This window comes from Lynx rufus, unplaced genomic scaffold (genome assembly GCF_022079265.1).
Source record: "Lynx rufus isolate CCGP_SWC_20201006 ecotype Redwood Valley unplaced genomic scaffold, mLynRuf1.p SCAF_2, whole genome shotgun sequence".
In the NCBI taxonomy this organism is placed as follows: Eukaryota; Metazoa; Chordata; class Mammalia; order Carnivora; family Felidae; genus Lynx; species Lynx rufus.
The window spans coordinates 32,145,060-32,168,418 of record NW_025814834.1 but is presented as its reverse complement, the minus strand read 5'-3'; the positions used below and the strand labels follow the sequence as shown (position 1 = coordinate 32,168,418).

Genomic DNA, 23,359 nt, shown 5'->3' with positions numbered 1-23,359 from the left:
CGTATATGCAGAAGGCCTGGCCAACAGCAGAGGGTTGTGGAAGCATGGTGACTCGTCTTGGGGAGCCTTCTAGAGAGCCTGTGTTCATGCCTCTTACTTAACCTTGAATGGTTCCTTGAGGAACCTAGGGAGATACAAAGGGGCTTTTGGTTACACTAGTGTCATATGTGAAACTTTTTGACTTTCTCGCTGCTCAGGGAACCCTATCTAGATATTCACTGGGCTGGCACCTGCGTGTGGGGTGTGTTCCTCAAAGTTCCTGGAAGGGGGTTGGGGGAGGCTTGGTATAAACTAAGGCTTGTGTGTTGAATGCTCCACAGAGCTACCTATGTCTAACACAAAAGTTCAATTCCTAATATTTATAACTCCTCCCAACACCGATAGGGATGTTTCCCAAACCCTGTAATTCTTGTTGTTGTCTTTTGGACACAATCTCTCCTCATGCTATAAAAAAATCTCTCTGTTGCGGTTGGTTCTCTTCCTCTTTTGAGAATACTTTGTTTGTCTTCCCTTCAATTCTTGGTGGGTTTCAAGCACCTATTCCACAAGCTCTGATACCTGTGTACAGAAAATAATTCTCATCAGCCCATCATAGAGTAACTGACATTCTTTTTCAATGACAAGAAAAGCTTGTCTTTAAAAGAAGAGGAAAAGTCTAAAGTCATCAAAACAATGTAATATCCTGTGTGAAATGTTGCAGTCATGATGCCTTGTGGTTTAAGTCCCTTGATCATGTGCCCTGAGTTGGTGGTGGCTGTGGATGACGGAGACACTCAGACTCTGGCAGGTGCATCTTCAGCTGCCCTCACACTTTGGGCTCCTCGGGGAGGAGGGGCTGGAGCCCTGGCCCACCGTTAGCACAATGATCCTCAGGCTGCTTCTGGCTCTCAACTTCTTCCCCTCAATTCAAGTAACAGGTAAAGAATTTTGATTTCTTTCCTCCTCTCAGTTTTTCTTTTGAAGTTTTCGATTGGCTTGGCTCATCTTAAATTTCAGACAACTTATGAAATGTAGTTTTTCAACTATTTGAAATGTAGTTTTGCTCTAATATGGCAACCTGTTATTTAGGAACTCATTGATTCTCAGTCTACAGTATAATATTTTAAGAAACATTGTTTGGAATTAAGTAAGATTTATTTAGCTAGTAGTTGACAATGTTTCAGGGAGCTCTAAAAATTATGCTTTGAAAAAAAATTAAGACAATTACTAAAGGAGGGTTGGTTCTGAAAGCTCTGGATTTAGACCACTAGGGTTCATATCACAGATCCATTTCTTACTAGCTGAGCTTAGGCTAGTATGTAAACTGTATGAGTCTCAGTTTTCATGTCTATAAAATGGGGATACTAGTAACTTCATCTCAAGGTCACTGTGGGGATAAAATGAAAAAAATCTGTGTGAAATGCTTAGCACAGTCAGTGCTTGGCTTGCAAGATGAATGTTAGTCGTAGTTCCTATGTCTACTCAAATTGAATTCAGTGTGTCAGAATGAATTCTGGCGTCATTGCAGAAGGTGGCACAATCCAAAATCCAAATGCTAATGGAGAATTAGTTTCTTTTACAATTGGCTGAAATCTGTTACCTTAGATTAAAATCCTTTAAATTCCCAATGATGATGATGAAGATGATACACTTAGTGCTATTATAATGGAACTCCTTTTCAGATGAAGAGATCAAGGGGTAGGGATGTTAATTTGTCCGAGTATATACAGATATGAGTTGTTGGTTCAGGGTCTGAACCACCTTAATCTGACTCTTCAGCTCTTGACGATTATACTATTCTGCCTGATGTGATGTGGTTTACGATTTCATAGCTCCAGATATATCCAGGGTTACATTATCTTTGAAAATCACAATTCCGAACAGAAAGAGCTTGTTGCTTTGGTGGGCTGGGGACGGGTATTCGAATCGTTCTCAGAATTTGAAAAATGTCCCGCTTGGCTCAGGATTTGTACTGATTAGTGAGCACATCTAAATAGGATAATTATTTTTCCTTTAAGGTATGTTGACTAGCCAGTATCTTCAATGTTCTTTCTCATTTATTTTGGTGGTGTGGAGACTGCATTATTTGATGTTGTTCTTAACATCATGTGCATGAACTCCAAAGGGTATAATTTCCCAACCTGCACAAGTGAAATAGTTACATATACACCCATCTATTCCATTGCCTTTTGTGCCAGTGAGCACATTTACAAACTGTGTGTATTTATAAAATGTGCCGATACAACGAAAGACATAAGCTGGTGATGAGCTAGGTTATGCCCCAGTATCTGGTGCCAAGCATTTAAAACTACCAAATATATTTTAAAAGAATTTAAAAAATTTCTTTTAGAAAAAGGTCTTTAAACTATTTTTAAGGGATCTTTAAAATTTATTTTTAAAGATATTTAAAATTTCTCAATTTGTTACATAGTCAAGGATAGACGGAAAGGAAATACAAGCCTCATTCTCACCGAAACTATTCAAGTATTTGTACACAAAATACTCTCCTGATGTGCTTTGTGGACAACCATCTGTCATCAACTCACTGAATCTCTTTTGAAGATATTTTTTGTAAGATGCAAAGCTTTATATTTTTCCTTTAGAACATTTATTGAAAGAGGAGTAGCTAAAACTGTCATTAAGGATATACACATGTGGGACCTCTGTTTTCTACTTGGAGATATATCTGCATTTCAAATGCCAACTCACCCCCATAATAACTTTTAAGATTTGATACTGAGTGGCCGTCTAATGAAGTAGGGGTAGAAATGCTTTGAAATGCTTCTTCCAGTAAGAAAACTTATGAGAAAAAATAACTACAACATAAAAAGATGCATGATCCATTCTAATCAATGATGCAAAACCTGCCATATGCTTTTTGCCTCTTTGTATTTGCCTTCCATAAAGAAATTATAGATAAAATAATTCTCTTGTCACACTGTAACTGTCCTCCCTAGGATTGAGAGAGATTACTGGTATGTCTGTGTTGAAGCATGTGTGTGTGTGTGTGTGTGTGTGTGTGTATGTGTGTGTGTGAAGAACTGTTCTTTTCCACTATTTAAAAAATTTGAACTCACTGGCTCACAGCATAGCTTAAAATGTTTATTCTATGAAGGTTAAACCTAACCTGATTCTTCATGATTTTAATGACACTGTAGAAAGATCTTTATAGCTAACTTAAAAAAAATATAATTTAGGAAGCATGAGGAAACCTTAACTTAGACAAATCCTTTAAGAAAGTTCCATGTTTCCTACCAGATTTGGGCAACTGTGCAGTTGAGATCTACAAATTGAGAGGATTTTGTTGGACTTTCAAATAGAGTCCAACTTAGAATTGCAGTCCTTGAAAGGGAATCAAGTTGTGATTGATGGTAGAAGGAAAGTGCATATCGTAGATGGCATTGATCATAGATTTTTCAGCCAGTATTGGTTATTTTCCACTAAGGCTAATCATCCAGCATGAAGATAAAAATCAGGAAAACACCACTTATTTTTGTATGTGAGGATTTCTTTTCATGTTTCCCCAAACCTCCACAAATAAACTGTCCAAATGTCCAGTTTGAACACAGTGGATTTCTCCAATGCTTTTGCATTTCCCTTGGCACTTCTTTTTATGAGAGAGGCATAGAAGGCAGGAGGAAGATGATTTAAAAAAAAATCATCAGTGAAGCAAGGTAATTAAAGACTTCATTTTTAGTTCAGCAAATGACCCCTCTGAGGTCGTTGTCCACAACAAGAAGTAATTGACCTCTCACAGGAAAGTGTTGCTGTGAGGCTGGGCTTAGGAAAGATAAGATAGAGAGATGAGCATTGAAAATGCTATATAATCAGCAGATTGCTGTATCTCATGACATCCACTATACTGTAGCCCGTTTTTCTGACTATTAAAGAATCTACCGGGTGTTTTGTCATCTCAAGTAAATTTGATGGACATTTCAAATGTACAGACATTGCTTAAGAATTTATTTTACTCTACTCCCACACATATGATTAGGATTATTACTTTTTATTTTTTTAAAGACAACCATCCAGACAGGACTTTTATAGCAAGGACCATAAAACCAATATCAATATATCAATACCAAGGAATAGAATGAGTCATTTTCACAGACTGATTAGAAAGAGAAATCAATCTGTGATTGTAACTCTGAAGCTCTCACATTAAAACCCTTTTTATGGATGGGAGGTGGGGATCTTGCTGCCTCTTCTTTAGACTTAGACTGTCTTCCCTTTTAATGTCTTCATTTTATTTTCCTGAGTGGAGAAATGCCACACGATTACCATTCAGCTTTTACAACATGTGGTTATTTTCCTCCAAGTAGTTCCTGTATGCAGTGTGCTGACGTTTACAAAATGAAAATTTTTATGCCACTAATATCCTAGAAGACAATTCCATTGTGGTTTATCATCTCTAAAACAATAGCTCTTTACTAACTAGTACGGGCATTGATAAGGATACACGATTGCAAACTTTCTCATCTACAAATTGGAGGGCAGGCAATCTTTCGAAGCAGTTATTTTATAGTAGGTCACTTAAAAGGATAAAATCTTTCATTTTTCCCTTTCATCTTGGTTAAAGTTTTGCTTGCCTTTTTCTTCAAGAAATTTGTTACTTATGTAACTTCATAGAGGCTGGTACTTTTCTCCTTAGTAGATGGTTTAGCTGAACTCTTGGAAAAAATGACATCTGGGTGGTTTTGTGACTAACTGAAGGGGTCTCTGGTTTTTGAAGACGTGTTAAGGAATCTATGTCTCTTTTATGGTCATTTCTTGACTTTTTTGGTCTTAACATGGTGTTGTCATAAAAAAAAAAAAAGGTACCCAGAGCTTTCAGTCTGAGAATCGTTGCATAAGAATTGGTCCGTGAAGCCGGAGAGAAGGCAACCCAGGCCCCAGGGAGAAGTGATTGCAAAGTAGAGGTCAAACTTCTTGCTTGCCACTCTCATTTTGATGATTCTGAACATTAGAAAAGAGGAACACTGGATGGAGTCAAGGGCTCCTTGGTCACTTGTTAGAGGATGTGAAAAAGAGAGTTTAGACTTCTTTGGCCTAGTGTTTCAATACTCACATCATAGGCATCTTGATTTAGTCTGTGTGTCACCATACATGTTACGTGTGTTTATATTTTCATTGCTGGATGGAAACCTGCACTGTGGTGGAGAATTTCTTAACTATGAGCTGCAACTTTATCTGTGCATCGCCATTACCGTCATCTTGTTCATTTGTCATCATCTTCATTATCTGTGGGACTTCAGCTGTCAAGGTAACTGGGTTAATGGTTCCTGATGGTGTCATAAATGTCACCCACTCATAATTCACTCTGACCTCTGATCTAATCAGGACCCCTTTTCTGCAGTATCTAAGTCAACTTTGTGGCTCATGATTCACCATGTAATGTATTGATTATAGCAGGAACTCCTATTCACCCACTCATTCACACAAGAATCTGAATAATTGACATATCTTGCATTTTAACAGTGACATAGATTCCCTTGTTAGGAACTGAGGTGGGTGGGTCTTTTCTTTTCTTTTCTTTTTTCTTTTTTGTTGTTTTTACTTGCTGAGATGGTAGAGGTTGTAGTCTTCATTGTTTAATTAAGAACACTTGTCAGATGCTGAAGTGGCAGAATATCACTGTCGCTAGATCTGCAGCTTTCATGTGATGTGATGACTTTCTTTGATATTGAACACTACTAAAAAAGAGGGTACATAATTTAAGACCAGCTTTAGGAACGTCGGGTCCAGGAGGGTTCTGTTTCTGATCCACAGACTCTGTCCCATAGAAACTGGGAGAGAATGGGCACGTATAAGAAGACTGTTTCCTTTCACGTTGGAGCTCCTGGGAGGACTAAAACCAGGCTGTTACTAGGTTTCTGTTCTGTAAAGTGCCTGCTTTTTCTTGTGCTTTAGCAACACAGGTCTTCATTCATGTACTCATTCTATAGGTATTTATTAATATCTTCTACGTGCTATTCTAGGTTCTGTGACTGATATAAAAATCCAGTTTGAGTTTCAATGAAGTACAAATGAGAATTGTGAAATCTTTCTAGAATTTTTTTCTTTCAATTTAGTATCATTGAGAATAATTTTCTGTTCACAGTAATTTATTTTATGCCAAACAGTTACAAACAGAATTCTCCATGCAAGTGGTGGATTCAACCACAGATACTTAGAGATGGGCAAGAACTTAGACATCTCTCCAGCTATAGAAAAGCAAGTTGTGTTGATGGTTCCTAGACGATGCTCATAGAAAGGTGACTTTGCAACGTGTCCTGGCATTTTTGGATGATCTTAGACTGGATCCATCTCACTTATCCAATCTATTTTCTTTCATTCCCTAATATAGGATCCTAAAACCCAATATTGCAGCTTTCTTCATAGTCGCACCTACCTGAACTCTGTGTTTATGCCCTTTCTGATGCTGCATCCCTCCTGGAACTCTCTCTCTCTCTTTCCATCCATCCAAATCCTACTCATCTTTCACTTTAGAATACAGTGCAAGATTCACCTCCTTTGAGGAAGTTCTCCTTGGGCATCCAGCCTGTGTTATAGACTTGTAAGAAGAGTCCCAATGGGAACGTAACTCAATCTAACAAATATTTAGTAAACCTCTGTTATTTTTTTAATCTCTGTTGGAGTCTGAAGGAATATAAAAAGAGGAAAAGCATTATAAAGACTTACTTAGCACACAAGAGCTGCTTGTGTAATTAACCAAGTTCTCTCTGACTTTATGATCCAGTTGAGAAGACTATACATGACAGGATATGGCAGCTGGAAACAGATAGCTAACTCGGGGCAACTTCCTCATGCTGTTTGGTGCCTTAATGATTTTGCATGTATTATTCTTGTAATCTGAAGTGTCCCTTACACCTCTCACCTGAAGAAGCCTTCTCTGAGACCCTAAAAGGCAAAGTGAGGGACTTCTTTCCTTCTCAGGTTTCCCAAAACTGTTATTATGCATTTATACATCTTTTTATCTGTTTTTTTCCCCTAGACTGTGAGCTCTTTGCAGGAAGAATCATGTCTTATTCATCCTGATAACTTAACACGCTGAAGTTATAACTTATTTCAGCACAGTGCTGGAAGCATTATAGGTGTTCAACAAATACCTGAAGAAGGAAATGAATGAGTTACTACTAAAATGAAGAAGCATAACATAAATATGCTAGTAAGATTAATGCAGAATATAAGCATTTATGGAGAGGTGGGAATTGAAGTGGATATTAAAAAATAGGATTTGAATGGATGATGTTATTAATAAATTTGCTAGCTAATACTTATTTAGCACTTATAATGTGCCAGACACTGCTCTACCCGGTTTTCCCTATATTAAATCACTTATTCTTCCCTGAAATTCTTTGAAACAGTTACTATGATTATCTTATCTATAAGATGGGGACACTGAAGCATGGAGCAAATAGAGTGACTTGCCTGTGCTCACACAGCTAATAAATGAGTAAATCCAGACACTCTTGCTCCAGGCTTCATATTCTTACCAATTCCATGTTACTTCAGGAGGGAGAAGCAATACAAATAAAGAAATTAAACAAGGCATACTGTTCCGTGTTCTTGGAACAAAGGACCAGTCTGAATGTGTGGAGGCTTGGAAAGTTAGGGTAGAATCAGGTCAAACCAAGGATTGAATACTGATAACCCAAGTTCAGACTTCATTTTCAAGGCCTTGTGAAGCAGCTGGAAAGTTTTTGGAAGCAGGATGGTCTAGAATGCCTAGAGATTAATGGTAAGGAGGTCATGTTGTAACACTCTGCACTTTGCCAGGAGAAGGGGTAGATTAGAATTTGGGTAGCAAAGGTGGGAACAGAAAGAAACAACTATTCTGCGAAAGGATTGAAAAGTAGAAACTCCAGGATTTAGTGCCTGAAAGAGAGGGAGGGATTAAGAGTGATGCCAAGGTTTTTGGCTTAACAGGGGAATGGTGGTATCACCACCTGAGATGAAGGTGTTGCTGTGCAGCTGAGTTTGGGAGCCAAATAGTGTTTAGTTTTAGACACACTGAGTTTGAAGTAAGGGCCTGAGATGGCAGAAAAGTGTCCAGTACAAACCTGAAGCTATGGGAGTTGGGTAAGAAGAAAACATCTAGGAATCCTCATCTTTGGAGTAAAGCTGATGTCATGAGAATGGATGGCCACTAGAAAGGAGAGAATATAACTATAGAAAAGCAGAGTTGAATCTTACCTGGAAAACAGCTCTGGTTAGGAGTTGGCTAACAAAGATGATGAGCCAGTGAAGGAGACATAGAATGTGTTTGGAGAAATAAGAAAAGAATAAGTCTCGATAGAACACCACTAAAGCCAAAGGAGGAAAGAATTTCAAAAAGAGATAGTGCTTAATAGCATTAATTGTATAAGGGGAGAAGTGAATAGTGACTTGGGGAGGTATTGGTTTTGGCTCAAAGGAGGCCAGTTGGAATTTTGGAGCTTAGAATGGTGGGGAAGCAAGGTAACACTTCAAAAGGTCAAGAAGAAGTGGAGGGGAACAAAATAGAGATAGTGGAAAGAGGAAATTGCTAGATTAGAGACAATTGGGAGCTTATATCACCTATAATGTCTACCATTTTTTCATATATGGTAGGTATGTAATAAATGTTTGCAAACTGAATGACTTCATTACGTTTGACATGTGAAAGAAGCCAAATGCTGTTCTTGAGGGAGGGAGTGAATAAGTGAATGTGCAGTGTTGAAGGGGTGGAGGGGAAAGAAGACCATTGGGAAATACAAGAGGAAGAGGGAGAAAAATAAAGGAGAATGGAAGCAGTTTTCTCCAGATGGGGAGGGAGATTTGGGGCACAGAGGATGGGAGTATTAGAGAAAGGAGGATAAATGTCTAAGAGGAATGAGGAAGAAAAGAAGAGATTTATAGGGGCAGAGATATGTATGTTAGTATGGAGCTAGGGTAGATGAATGATTCCATGCTGGCATACCTGACATTAAAAACTTTTATTAAATGTGTGTGTGTGTGTGTGTGTGTGTATAATTCTTTCAGAACAGACCTTGGTGTTAAACCTGTATCAACAAGAGCTACTGGATAATACATACCTTGACTTTGAAGGCTTAGCCCATTTGTATTTTAAATTTGCTTGAGCCTTCAAAAATGAACAATATGGCTAGACTTGGCCTCAGCTCATGCCTGAGATAAGAGGGTCACAAGGTTCAGAACAACCTTGCCCAACATCATGGGCAGGGCTCCAATTTCCAGTCAGGGAAGTTAATCTCAGAATCTCCATGTGTTTTTCAGAACAAGGATGTAGCTGCTTGCCCTTGACTTTGTGGAGGACATGTCTGTTATTCTACAACCCCCCTCCCCCCTTATTTTCCCCAAACTTAAAAGCTAAAGTCACTGATTTCTCAAGGAAAGGGGATGTGATTAGGAGTTTTAGTCTGTTGAATTGTGACAAAACTTTTCTAGGCCCTCATTTCCTTGTCTGATATGTGAGGAGGTTGGATCTGAAGACATCTCAGGTCTATTTCTGGTTTAAAAATGCTTCTTACATGGAATAAGAAATGCTGGCTTTTATCTGCCCTCATGAGGCAACTCAGCCACCTGCCCCTTTGTGGATGCTCTTATGATCTGAGAGAGAAAATACAAAGAATTGCAGAGCAGACATCTCTGAAATTGCTTGGAGAGACTGCAAGCCAGGACATTAAGTACTAAGATGCTTAGAAATTATGGCAGGACTTGGTCTTTGCTCCCTCTCTTCCACCTTCCTGTATAATGTTAAGGTTCAACACAGTAATTACTTTCAAACTTCCAGGTCATGACATTTGTCTAGAAGATTGTGTATGTGCCAAGGTGGCCTCGAGGAGGCTCTTTGGAGATGTAAGATTGAATTATCATCATACTGTTTATGTAGAAAGCTGTGAAGTACTGGTTACCTACCATTTGGACTACAGGTAACTACTATAGTAGTAGTAGTAGGTAATTACTACTAGGGTAATAAAACTGGATATTTGGGAGTGGTCTGGCAGCTTTTGTATAAGTTAAGGTGCTCTTTCTGGTTGGCCTCTTAGATTTTCCTTCTAGCATTTGGAGCTGAGAGGACAATTGAGGACTTCTGAATTGTAGGGCTGGGTCACATCACACTCATTTCCGTCACTTTGTGCTTAGGAAGCTTCAGTCCTGGAGCGCTCACACTCTGCACTCCTGGGCAGCGTCCGAATAGGGATGGATGATGGGGATGAATGATAGGGATGGCTACGACAGTGCAGACAATGGCTTTCGGCAGCCTTAACATTAACTGTTATCTTCATACAGAGGACATCCTGATGTATGTGTTTATCTCCGACTTTCTTGAGCTCTGGTCCGGCACATCTAATTCCTGGACCTTTCCTTCAGGATGCCTTACCCACCTCTCAAATCCAGTGTATCTGAAACTGAACCCTATGGCTTTTTTTTCCAAACAAATTTCCGCTCTTCACTTACCAAATTTTGTTAACAATGCCTCCACTGCCACCTTCCCCCTCCCCCCAAACTCTGTGTCCTTTCTGATTCTTGTTCACCATCAGTGAGCACAACCAAGCGCCAACTCCACGTCCGTCCTTTCCATCCAGCCCCCTCCGCAGCTCTGGCCCCATGAGCTCACATCAGAGCTACTGCAACAGCCTCCTGATTGGTCTCTGCCTCCCCTCCACCCTCCTCCAGCTAGTGCGCCCCTCACGGCAGCACTTACCACACCGTTCTCAACTCAGCTGTCTTCAATACCTCCCGTTGCCTTTCTAGTAAAATCCAGATGCCTTTTCTTGGCATTGAAACCTCTCTATGATTGCTATCAGCCATCTTTACCTATTTCCCCTTTATGTAAAAGGAATGTTCTGCTGGTCACCAATGAACCTTTATGCTAAAAGTCATTCCCTTGATCTTAGTCTGTCTAAATTTGCCCCAGACTTCATGGCCCGGCTAAAGGTCAGTCTGTCTGCACAGAAGCCTCCAGAATCATCTCATCTGGAAATAAGGCCTTTTTCATGCGAGTGTCCATGACAGGGCTCCTGCACCGCACGCGCTTTGGAGTATAGCTAATTGTGCATTTGCCTTAGGATTTCACCTAGAAGAAAGAGGCTGAGTCTTTTACATCTCCCAGGAACCTAGGACATTTTGTTCTATTACTTATTTACTGAATAAATGCATGACTTTGTCATGGCAGAAGTCAGAATACCAAAGAACAATTTTCTGACACATTGAAATTTCTTTTCAGAAAGTACTCATTGATCGTTTTGATAATTTTTCTCTCTTCAGAATTAATGACTAGGTGCTCAGATGGGACTTTTTGCTACTGAACTACTTGACCTCTGAGTTACTTTCCGACAATTGCATGGAGCACAATAGTTTTTCAAAAGGACAAGAACAAATGTCCTCTATGCTAGAGTGTCCAGCCTGTGTATAAAAAAGATGAGGGTGAAACATGGAGCTTAGATTGGTGCTGGTTAACAGCAGCTTGTTGAGTAAATTTATTAATTAGGTTTCTATTTCTATTTTTATTGCTACCTATAATCATTGTACTTGTTTGAACTAAGGAATCTGGATTTTGTATACAAATCATCCTTTTGATACGAGTAAATATGCTTGACAGAACTGATGGTTGTACACACACAGTCTTGGGCAGGGCTGGTCCCGTGGCCGGTTTCTCTGAAAAAAGTCATTGCATCTGTCATGGTGGCCTCCTCTTCATGATTCTCTTTCCTTCTGGTTCTGGTAGGCTTACCCTGCCCATGCCCTTTTAGACCTAATGGTGGTCATAATTGCTGCCGTGAGCCAGTTTCTAGCATTTGCCTTGTGGTTCCACACTTTTGACAACAGTCCTTTTATAAATAAGCCTTCCTCCTATTGCCCAATTTTGATCGTGCCATTTGTTTTCCGCAGGGATCCTGAATGAGGCGCTCTCTCTCTCTCTCTCTATATATATATATACACACATACATACATATGGCTGGCTTTGAAAATACAACATGCTTTTTCAAAGCTCTTTTTTTGGAGGAGCTTTCCTTAAATCTTTATTCCTTGTGAAAATGGGGAAATTTTTAAGACAACAGTCATTAGAAAACTAGATGGAACAACCACAACGTGATTTTGAAAATGTAATGTGTATTTTTTTTTCATTTTAACATGAATTTCAGAGAGTCTGGAGCCATTCAAGGTATGCTAGGTCATTCCTAGCTTTGTTTTTAGCTCAAAGAAGATGGCAAAATTCTGATAAGTGTTTTGTAGTCCTCTTTCTCACATTTGTATGAGGCAAAGCCACCAGCTAGAGTTATCAGAGTCACAGACAGAGGAAAGAGCCACTTTCCTCCCAGAAAGCACAGTGTGTCTTACAGTTCCCTGAGCAAACACTGGATTGGCCTGTGAGCAAGCCTGCCCTTAATGGAGCCTAAAATGGAGCAAGTGGTCAGATGGCCACGTGTTAAAGAGTATCCTAGGCCTGAAGAGGAAATATACTCAGAGGAAAGTTACAGTAACTTCACCGGCTCTGTGGTCAGGAGGGAGGTGCCGTACCCCAAGGAAATCAGCGTCACCTTCATACTGCGTTCGCAAACACCACAGAGCAAGATAGTTGAAAATAGAAAGCTTTCATTTTCTTGGGTTCCTGCCTGACACGTTAAATTCTGTTCAGTCAGAATTTTAAAAAAGGAAACGACGTGATTAGGATCTTACGATCTGATTTTTAAGCTGCAAAAAAAAAAAAAAAAAACCCTCTGATTGTGATGTGCAGAGATGGAACCCAATAAAGTTCTTGAGAGGTTCTGAAAGAAAATCACATTGCCAATTAAAGATGTATTATATTTCTACTTACTGCTTCCTTAACGTCTCAATGCAAATACCAGTCTTGAGTGCTGTCTACTCTACTCTCTAGTTCACTAGCCCTAGGTGCTATTCTGTTTCTCTGTGGTGCTATAAGGAAAAGGAAAGATGGCATATCATAAATTAAACATGATACATATATGTAATTCACAGGTGTCCTGAAGAATTTGCCCAGTAAGGTTTGAACTGAAAAGTGACTATGTTTCAACTAATATTCATGTTCAAAGTGTTTTGTGCAAGTGCATTACAGGTAAAGAAAGTTTGAAAACACACTTTTTCTAGGGGTGCCTGGGTGGCTCAGTCGGTTAAGTGCCTGGCTTCAGCTCAGGTCATGATCTCACAGTCTGTGAGTTTGAGCTTCCAATAGGTCTCTGTGTTGACAGGTAAGCCTGGAGCCTGCTTTGGATTCTGTGTTTCCCTTTCTTTTTGTCCCTTCTCCACTCATGCTTTGTCTCTTTCTGTCTCTGAAAAAAGAATAAACCTTAAAAAAAAACCCAAAAAACCAAACACACTTTTTCTAAATATGACCATGAATCACCAGAAATCACGTGAATCTGCTGAATGCACAAAGTTGGTTTTCTATTCATTCATGATTTAAAGCATTATTTCTAGAAACATAAATAAATAATCTTAGCTGTTCCACTATTTGTGTGACCTTGTTTAAAAAGTCACTTACTTTTTTCATTTTCAGTTATCTCTTCTATAAAATAAAGGGTTGACTTGGATTATTTCCAACATTCCTTCCAGCTGAGCACTTTTTGCATGATGGTACTCCAGCAAAATGGTGGAGAAAATTGAATTTAATTTGGTTTTTATCTTGATCTCACTCCATTTATTCCCCTACTCAATTGTGTTTTCCTCCCTAATTCTCACTTCTAGTACCATCCAACTATCCAGTCCTGCTTTCAGATGATCTAGGATCACTCACCGAAATTGTGTTGAAAGTTTTACACAACGCAACCCAGAGGGAAAAGAACAATACATTACAAGTCATGAAGCATGAGCCACGTCCTTAAGGTCACTTGTCCTAAAACTTGGGCAACTTATTTGGCCTCTTTAACCTCAGTTTCCCTATCTATAAAATGGGCATAAAAATGGCTGTCCTATATGTTTACTTCAGAGGTTTATATGGAGTTCATATGAGATAAAATAGGAAAAAGCATTTTGTAGTCCTATGACTGTAGGCCACAATTACTAATTGAAGTCAATATGTTCCCTACATGGCATTTTAGGATTCATCTTCTTTTGAAATCCAAGCATTAACTGAGCTGGTGAGAAGCGTCCTTCCAGGGTCAGGGTTCCTTCTCTGGTGCTTGGAACCACACCTTAGAGATGGTTATCCGGTTCACCTGTGCAGAGAGTTGACAGCTATTAATGTAGTAATTGACCCATTTACAATAGGGAAAAAGGGAAAGGTTTTTGTTTTTGCTTTTGTTTTGTTTTTTTGTAACCAGTTCTCATGGAAGCACATGTAACTTCCAATTTTCCAAAAGTCAACTGTATCACAAGATCCACAGATTATCTATGGGAAATCTTTTAGTTCTCACTGCCTTGCTTATAAGGAACAGATAAGTACATTTTCGCCTCCAATCTTATTCTTCATGTTGCCTGTTGTTAAGGAGGAGTTGTGAGGGAGAGAGGTTTGAGGTTATAGCTTCCTGTCCCCACACCTTTAGCTGATTTAGCTGCTAGGAAAGGCTTTGAAAGCAAAGCACTAAATTCATCATCAAAACAACTTGTCAATTCAGTTAGAGAAATGTCAGTCAAGCGAATCTTTTGAAACCAGAAGCAAATACAATTGTTGAATTTACAGTATTTTTCTTTTAATGTAGTAGGTTTGACCTAGGTGGACCTTGCCTAAGCACTCGCAAGAAGGAAACCAAATATCCACAGGGAAAGGCTTGGTCTGCTAAGACCAAATTAACCTGACAAGCATGCTTTTCACTCCTAGCATGAACTAAAGAGCAAAAAGGAATCAAATAAATGTTAGTATGGGGAAGCTAGATATTTCTCTAGTTTTTTTGTGAGTCTAGGTATGTTCTTAAATTTTACAATGTGTTCTTAAATTATTTGAAGTACTGTGTGGATTCCCTGAAACTCAGAGAACCAAAATACGTATCAAAGTCCAATGTCATTTGTTGTTTCCGTTATTGGTTGCTATGACTTATCCATGTTATTGCCCCACTCCCCTAGAGTAAGGGGTGTGCATTTTTACAGTGCTCCATTTTAAGAAAAAATAAGAGGAATCAGAATTAAGGTGTCTACTGTAAGTTGTAATGATCACATATATTCAATATCACTTAGAGGAATTGGTTATCTTTTTCTACCACCAAAAGTGAATTTCCTTCATTTAGTGTCTCTTTAAAGCAGATGTAGATTTTGAAGTCCTATGAGATGGTTTCACACTTAGGCTTCTCTGAATGATTGACCTGAACCAAGGTGGAACCAAGGGCTATCAGGATATAAATGTTGAAAACAAGAAGTTCTATCAGCCAGTCCTTAACTTGGGTTGAACCCTAAGCTAGAAACCATAGCCACATGCTCACACATATTTGGCAAACCACTTGAAGCATAGCACCTAATTTTAAAATTGTGTGTTGACATGGAAGACAGAGAAAAGTAAACATTGACAAATACATTGGATGTCTCTTTCATCAAATGGCCACGTAATCAATATTTTTCAAGCTTTTTCCTGACACAGTATTAGTACAGGGAGTCACACACAAAAGGATTATTCCTTCTCTCTTGCAGTTGTTGGATGTGCCATCAACCGAGAGAATACCGAATATGTAACAGCCAGCCAAGACACTGGGATCTTGGGTTGCTTTTCCCTGAGAAATTTCTCAATTTGTAGTGCTGAGGTAGAATATGTTCAGGAGATATCCCAGCAGTCTTAAACATGCTGAGGTTTGACTTTGGAGGCTCCACGATAAACAGAAGGAAAATATTATCACTATATTATGCTTTGTGAAGGAAAATCAGTTTCAGGAGAGGAAGACTACCACTTCTCCTTTGTGAAAACAGAAAACACCGAACAAAGTTCCAGGCAGTCAACTGTGTTCCCAGGAACCTTGGAGGTAACTCACATTTTCTTTGCAGTGATCTCTTAGGCTGGAAGAACGTCTTTTCATAGCCCAGATGTATAAACTTTACCTCAGTTTCTGAGCATAATGAGTGAAGAAGAGATGTAGGCAAAACAGTATTACTTACTTGGTTGGTCTGTGGGCCTGAGGACAATCATTTTTAACTCCTCCTTCTCCCTCACTCACCACATCTAAGCCAATGCTGAGTTCTGCCAATTTTTTTTAACTGTTCCATCTTTATTAGAAAAGAACCCAGAAAAAGGGAGTGGGGCAAGCCCAACCCTAAATGACCCCTCCACTATGACACAGGCAAAGCCCGGCTCATCCGGGCATCAAGGTGTGGACACGGCCACCTAGACTGGGCGTGGACATAGTTATACAAAGTCAACGTCTCATAGAAAAGGTTGAGTTCTGCCAATTTTAACCTGTAAATATTTCTTGAGTTCATCCACTTCTTTGTAATTGTAGTTCAGGCCCTTATCACCTCTTGCCTAGACTACTATGATTGTATCCCAATGGTCTCCATGTTTTCTTACTTGTGCCCTTCAAATTTACCTTCCATATTTTTTTTTTATTTATTTTTGAGACAGAGAGAGACAGAGCATGAATGGGGGGAGGGTCAGAGAGAGAGGGAGACACAGAATCCGAAACAGGCTCCAGGCTCTGAGTGGTCAGCACAGAGCCCGACGCAGGGCTCGAACTCACGGACCACGAGATCGTGACCTGAGCCGAAGTCGGCTGCTTAACCAACTGAGCCACCCAGGCGCCCCTCCATATTTTTTATAAAATGAAATCACCTTTCTGCTTACGATGCTTCAATAGGTCCTCTTCACCTGCAAGAGAGAGCCCAAGCTATGAACTCTGCTTGTTTGCCAATCTTGTCTTTTACAAGTCATGGTCCAGCAAAATTGAGGTAGCTATAATTCTCTACCTCTGCCATACTCTTTCTCACCTCCTTATCTCCTCTGCCTAGACTCTTCTTTTTCTCTCTTTGTCTTATATTCCCTGCAGTCCACTACTTCATGCCCCATATCCTACCACACAGTCTCCTACTTCACCCCACCCCTGACACAAAGGCTCATCTTAGCTAGGCTTTTACTTAATAAGTTTGTTGAATAAGTGTGTGCATACGTCAACACTTAGGTCAGCACTCACTTTCAGAAATCCTGAGCTGGTTCTCCAGTCACACCCAGAAACACTGTGCAGATCACTGTGCCAGTATTTTAAAAGTAGCCATTTGTTTACGTATCTTTCTTTCCCATCAGGCTGTAAGCTGCCCAAGGATAGAAACTGCGCCCTGTTCATCTTTGGGAAATGAAATTTTCTCTTCTGTGTGCATCTTGGGAAGGTGTCATATTCTGAGTTACACAAGAATATTAAGCAAACTACTGGAGTATAAATGCTAGAGCTTCTCTTCCTTCTTCCGTCTCCCTTCCTCTCTCTACCTTACTGTGGGTGCTGGGAGAAGGAAGCCAAAGTGGCTAACCTTCCAGGGTTTCTCTCTAGATTTTCTTGGTTTATCTGCTTATTCTCCCTTTTATTACCTTGGCAAAGAAGTCCTGTTGTCATCTTTTTCCTTATAGCAGCTCTTGAAGGCAGAGCAGGAAGAATTTGACTGTCTCTTAAAACAGAATCCAAATAATTAGTAAGAGAAACAACCCCTGGAGGGCTCAGTAAGCGGAAATACCAATAGCTAACCTGTACTCCTTGAAAAGGAGGGCAGATGCTGGCATTTCTTGCTGGGTTTGGTTCTTCTAGTCAGAAATGGCTCAATGATTCTTTCTAGGTAAGCAAAGTCTAAAACCAAACAAAATAAAACAAAACAAAACACAAGTTGCATTTCCCTATCATAACAGGTTGAACTTTTTGATTCCTTACATGTGCTTTTCAGTGCTTTTAGGGAGTGTTTGAATGAATCATAAATGAAGCTCAGTTGTTGAGACACACATTTTGAATAAGGATTTAGTGAGCTGGTAATCAGACCTAGCTGCTGATAACAATGATACAGTCAGATTACCATCTTTCACTTATTGACTATTTAATGAGATCCTATTATTCACATGGTACCATGCAAAGAAACATAAAAGGTTGTCCTTGCTCAAAGAAGACATGGAAACTAGAAGTCTAGAGGAAATACACACAAGTCAAAAGCTTGAAGCATATGAAACAGGAGGTGCTCAAAATGTAGAACCTGACCAAATGATACAGATAGTAATCGTTTTGAGACCTGAGAAGGGAGATATTCTAGGCCATGAAATTAGTTAACAAAGTATGGAGAGAGCAATGCTCACACAGTACGTTGCTGAGATGTTGACTTAAATAGTCTGGCTAATGGAGGCTTGGGTTTGAGGAAATGAGGTTGGAAAAGCCCGTGGAGGCCTATGAATTGAGGATAAGAAATGAGTTTTCAACTGTAAGGTTCTGTAACCACTGAAAATTAGAATCTCCTGAGAAACTGAAAGTACTGATGTTTGGATCCTGTACACAGAGATTCTGATTGAACAGGCCTGGGAATCAAGGGTTTTTAAAATTTCAGGTGATTCTAATATGCTGTCAGCTTAAGAAATCTGTTACACGATAGTGATTTTCAACCCTAACTAAATATTAGAATCAAAGGGGGGAATTTTTATGGCAATACTAAAGATGATCCATAGAATGGGAAAAATGTTTGCAAATCACATATCTGATAAGGAACTTGCATCAAAAATATGTAAAGAACTCTGATGATTCAACAATAAAAAAGCAACCCAGTTAAGTAGGCAAATAATCTGAATAAACATTTCTCTAAAAAGGATATACAAATGCTAATAAGCACATAAAAATGCTCAACATCATAGTCATTTGAGAAATGCATATCAAACCACAATAAGATACGGTTTCATATCCACTAGAATGGCTATAATAAAAAAGATGAACAATAACAAATGTTGGCAAGAATGTGGAGAAATCAGAGCCCTCATACACTGCTGGTAGATATGTAAAATACTGCAGTTGCTTTGGAAAATATTTTGTCAGTTCCTCATAAAGTTAAACAGAGTTAAACCATATGACCTAGCAATTCCCCTCCTGGTATACACCCAAGAGAACTGAAAACGTGTCCACACAAAAATGTGCACACGAACATTCATAGCAGCATTATTCATAATAACGAAGAAGTGAAAGCAAATGATGAATAGAAAAAAATTTGGTATATCCATACAGCAGGATATTATTTGGCCATGAAAAGGAATAAAGTTCTGATACATTTTACAACATAGATGAACCTTGAAAGGATTATGCTAAATGAAAGAAACCAGACAAAAAAGGCCACATATTGTATGATCCCATATATGTGAAATGCTCAGAATAAGCACATCCATGGTGATCGAAAACAGTTTAGTGATTGCCAGGGGCTAGAGGGAAGGAAGAATGGAGAGTCATTGCTAATGAGCATGGGATTTCTTTTTTGGGGTAAGAAAAATACAATATTCTGGAATCAGATTGTGGCAATCCATTCATAATTTATGAGTATAGTAAAAAAACCATTGCCAAAGGGAAAGGAGGTGAGGGTGGTGGGCAAAATGGGTGAAAGGGACTGGGAGATATGGCTTCCAACTGTGGAATGAGTAAGTCATGGGAATAAATGGTACAGCACAGGGAATACAGTCAATGATATTATAATATGGTTGTATGGTGACAAGATAATAGCTACACTTGTAGTGAGCATAGCATAAAGTATAAGCTCGTTGAATCGCTATGTTGCACAACTGAAACTAATGTAACGTTGTGTGTCAACTATAAACAAAGAAAACAAAATGAAACACAACCACTGAATTGTATACATTATATACTTTATTATAAAGTATAATTATAATATACTTTATAAGTATAATTGTATACTTTTTTTATAAAAAAAAAGAGTGGCTTTATGGTACATGACTTGTATCCCAATAAGTTGTTTTAAAAAATGAAAATAGATGATACAAATCCCTTATCCCATCCAGCATAGACAAATTTCATCAGAATTTCTGGAAATGGGACCTGGATAGGTTTTTGTTTTTGTTTTTTAAGTTCTTGGTGTACAAATAGTGTTTAGAACAATATAGGTGATCAAAAGCTTTTAGTGATTTAGTTCTATGCATCTTCCTTCTTCTCAAAGCAAAAACAAAACACCTGAGCACTTGAATTCAAATCCAGGCTAAATTGTAGGTTTTATTTTAATAGATTTTTATTCTATTTGGCTCTTCAGTATGGGTGTGTGGGATGTTGCTTCAAATAACCTTAAAAAATATTTTTTAATGTTTGTTTATTTTTGAGAGAGAGAACGAGCATGAACAGCAGAGGGGCAGAGAGAGAGAGAGGGAAACACAGAATCCAAAGCAGGCTTCAGGTTCTGGGCTATCAGCACAGACCCTGATGTCAGCCTTGAACTCATGGACCATGAGATCATGACCTGAGCCAAAGTCGGACGCTTAACCAACTGAGCCACCCAGGCACCCCTAACATTTTTTTTTAAAGAAAATGAAAATAGGTAGAAATGAAAAGGTAGACAATTATTAGCATACCCCAAAATAATGGCGAAAATGTTTGGTTCTTATTAAAGTTTGAGTCAGAGACACAAAGCAATTCATTGTTTTAGAATAATGGAAAATTTAGAGAACTTTGCAAAGTTGATTCTTAATGCTTAAGTGGTCTATTTCTCAGGTTATTGTAGTTTGCTTGGGTTTTTTAGTCTTAGCTTTGCTCATCATGTGTTTAGTGATTAGACAAATCATCTATTATTTCTAGGCCTTAAACAGTCATTATATATATATATATATATATATATATATATATATATATATTTATATATAGTTGTGTTCCAGGCAATGGGGATATAGTGGGAAGTAAGATGGGATGGATATGGTCTCTTCTACATGTAGGTTATAACCCCTAGCTTCAGGTTCTTTGCTTTAAAAGTGAAAAGATTGAACTAGATGGTCTCCAGATTCTTTGATCATTTACTGGAATAGCATAAAGGTAGAAAAATGGCGAAGAGGGGGAACTCTTGTATATCTCTTCTATCTTCTGTGATTTAAGGGAACAAATATGTGAAGTTCTTGAGAAGGCTTCTCTCAGAATATGCTATGGAAGGTAAGTTAAACTCCTTGGGTTATGTTTTCTCTTACTCTTTATCCTACTTCATCCTTCTTACTCTTCATCCCAATAAAGTCAAATGACTCAAAACATTTTAATTCCTTCACAAAAACCTGCATCACAACTTAAAGACAAATCTATTTGTGTATCTATGTCAGGTGTTACAAGCCATTTCTAAGTATCCCACTCAATCAGGAAAATAACAAAATTAAACACGATTAACATCTTTGGAATCTTAGTCAAGATTCAAAAATTCCAAACGCATAGGTGTGGTGCTCAATGCCAAAAGGAGGCCACCTTCTGCCCTCCAAGTGAAAACATTCTCCATTGTCCCATTCTAAGAAGGATGGAAATAATATAAAAATGTAAACTTTTAAACTCTCAGTGTATTGTCTTCCGAAGAGTTCCTGCATCTTCTTCTGCCAAGAGAAAGCCTTTGCTGGAGATCTGTTTATTTTGTTCATTAATATATCTTGATTTCAGGGGGATAAAAAAGTCCTCATGACCTTGTTCTAAGCAAATGATTTTTCCTCCTTCAGAAAACAAGATTTTGGTGAAGCAGTTGCCCAGGCTTGTGGTGTACAACAATGAGGTCAACCTTAGCTGCAAGTACACTCACAACCTCTTCTCAAAGGAGTTCCGGGCATCCCTTTATAAGGGAGTAGATAGTGCTGTGGAAGTCTGCGTTGTGAATGGAAATTACTCCCATCAGCCTCAGTTCTACTCAAGTCCAGGATTCGACTGCGATGGGAAATTGGGCAATGAAACAGTGACATTCTACCTCCGAAATTTGTTTGTTAACCAAACGGATATTTACTTCTGCAAAATTGAAGTCATGTATCCACCTCCTTACATAGACAATGAGAAGAGCAATGGGACCATTATCCACGTGAAAGGTAACACGCAACTCTACCAGTGCACCACTCTAAAGTAATGGTTTTCAATGGCAGTCTTGAAAACTAGGTCATGATCAGTGACTTCCCAAAGAGGAAGTCTGCACATTCTAAGCTAGTGATATTTTGCATGTTTTGATTCATCTCCCATTCTTCCATAATGTTCAGAAGGAAGGAAATGTACTCAAGTGCCATTCCCATGTCATTTAACCCACTCTATTCTATTTTTCAGAGAAACATCTTTGTCCAGCTCAGCTGTCTCCTGAATCTTCCAAGCCATTTTGGGCACTGGTGGTGGTTGGTGGAATCCTAGGTTTCTATAGCTTGCTAGCAACAGTGGCTCTTGGTGCTTGCTGGGTAAGAGAAGCAACACTGCTTTTGTGTACCTTTTCCACTACACATGTAATCTGAACATGTTCAAGAACTGTGCCTGTGTGGTTTATTTTCTGTTTAGCATGTGATTGTTACTATTATTGCTATTATTTCCCTGCTAGGTTTGAGTAGGCTCTCTTTTAGCTTTCAACTGTATTGGAGATGAAAACCTAATGTGAATTCTAGTTTTTAGAAGGCATTAATTAGGTGGCCAGGCAGAATAAGAAGCTAAATGGGTACATTGCGGGTGATGGTTGGGAGTCTTAGGGCCAGGTACTTTTCTTCTCCCCATTTTGCAATATCATTATGACACGTAAAATAGCTTTAATATACATATATGTATAAGAATCTAAGCAACTTGGGAATCTAGGCAATGAAACCAATGAACAATTTTGGTTCAGGGTCAAAAATTGTGAGAAATTTGGCTACTGAAATTATGCATTCTGCATTCAAACCTAGCAAAGAAACTAGGTCTGTTTATCTGAGTCATATTTTTATCTCCTCTGAAGCAGTTGAATTTTGTGAGGCCAAGTATGGTTGCTGTCATTATGAAACTATAATGGGAGTTAGACTTTTCTGAGCTCTCAGCACTGAATTAGAGTTTACCAACTTGTGCAAATGTTCAAGTAACAAACTTGGCATATTTTTCTTTACCTTCTTCAAAATTGAAGTTTTGAACATATTTTGATGACTGTATCTACTGTTAAATTGGGACTCCCTTACCAAAGGGTCTTTCCCCTTACTCAGAAACCTCCCATTCTCATGTACATGGTGTGGGACAGAGTATCTCCTGCTTTGATTCCATGTTGTCTTTGAATTTTTTTCTATAAGTCAGACGCATGTATGAGTCATGTCTTCAATAAGAAATGTTACTCCTCAAGGACAAAGGACTATTTCTCTTGATATTCACCATCCATCTGGTATTAAGCATATTTAATGCTTAATGAGTGCTTGTCAGATTGTTGAATTGATAACCCCCATAAAGGTCTTTAAGGCATATTCCACACACTTAACTAATCTACACATGGATCAGTGAAAACCATGACAAGTGGAATCATCCTATTTACTATAGCATTGTTATAGTGCTGGGGTGGTGGTGGTAGGTGG

The 23,359-nt window shown here is 38.8% G+C and overlaps 1 protein-coding gene across 3 annotated transcripts in view; it reads left to right on the top strand.

Moving 5' to 3' along the window:
• The first annotated feature begins 764 nt into the window (after positions 1–764).
• The window catches only part of CD28 (CD28 molecule), a 35,010-nt gene continuing 12,415 nt past the window's right edge, over positions 765–23,359 (top strand). For 2 of the 3 annotated variants that reach the window (XR_006962716.1, XM_047083487.1), the window contains exons 1-3: positions 765–917; positions 21,527–21,883; positions 22,113–22,237. Coding sequence is in view for 2 of the 3 variants with exons in the window: in XM_047083487.1 (XP_046939443.1) it covers positions 863–917; positions 21,527–21,883; positions 22,113–22,237 (537 nt within the window). In the remaining variant the exon portion in view is untranslated. Of the gene's footprint in view, positions 918–13,248; positions 13,640–17,253; positions 17,266–21,526; positions 21,884–22,112; positions 22,238–23,359 lie in introns of those variants that run through there. The other variant, XM_047083488.1, reaches the window with a different exon arrangement.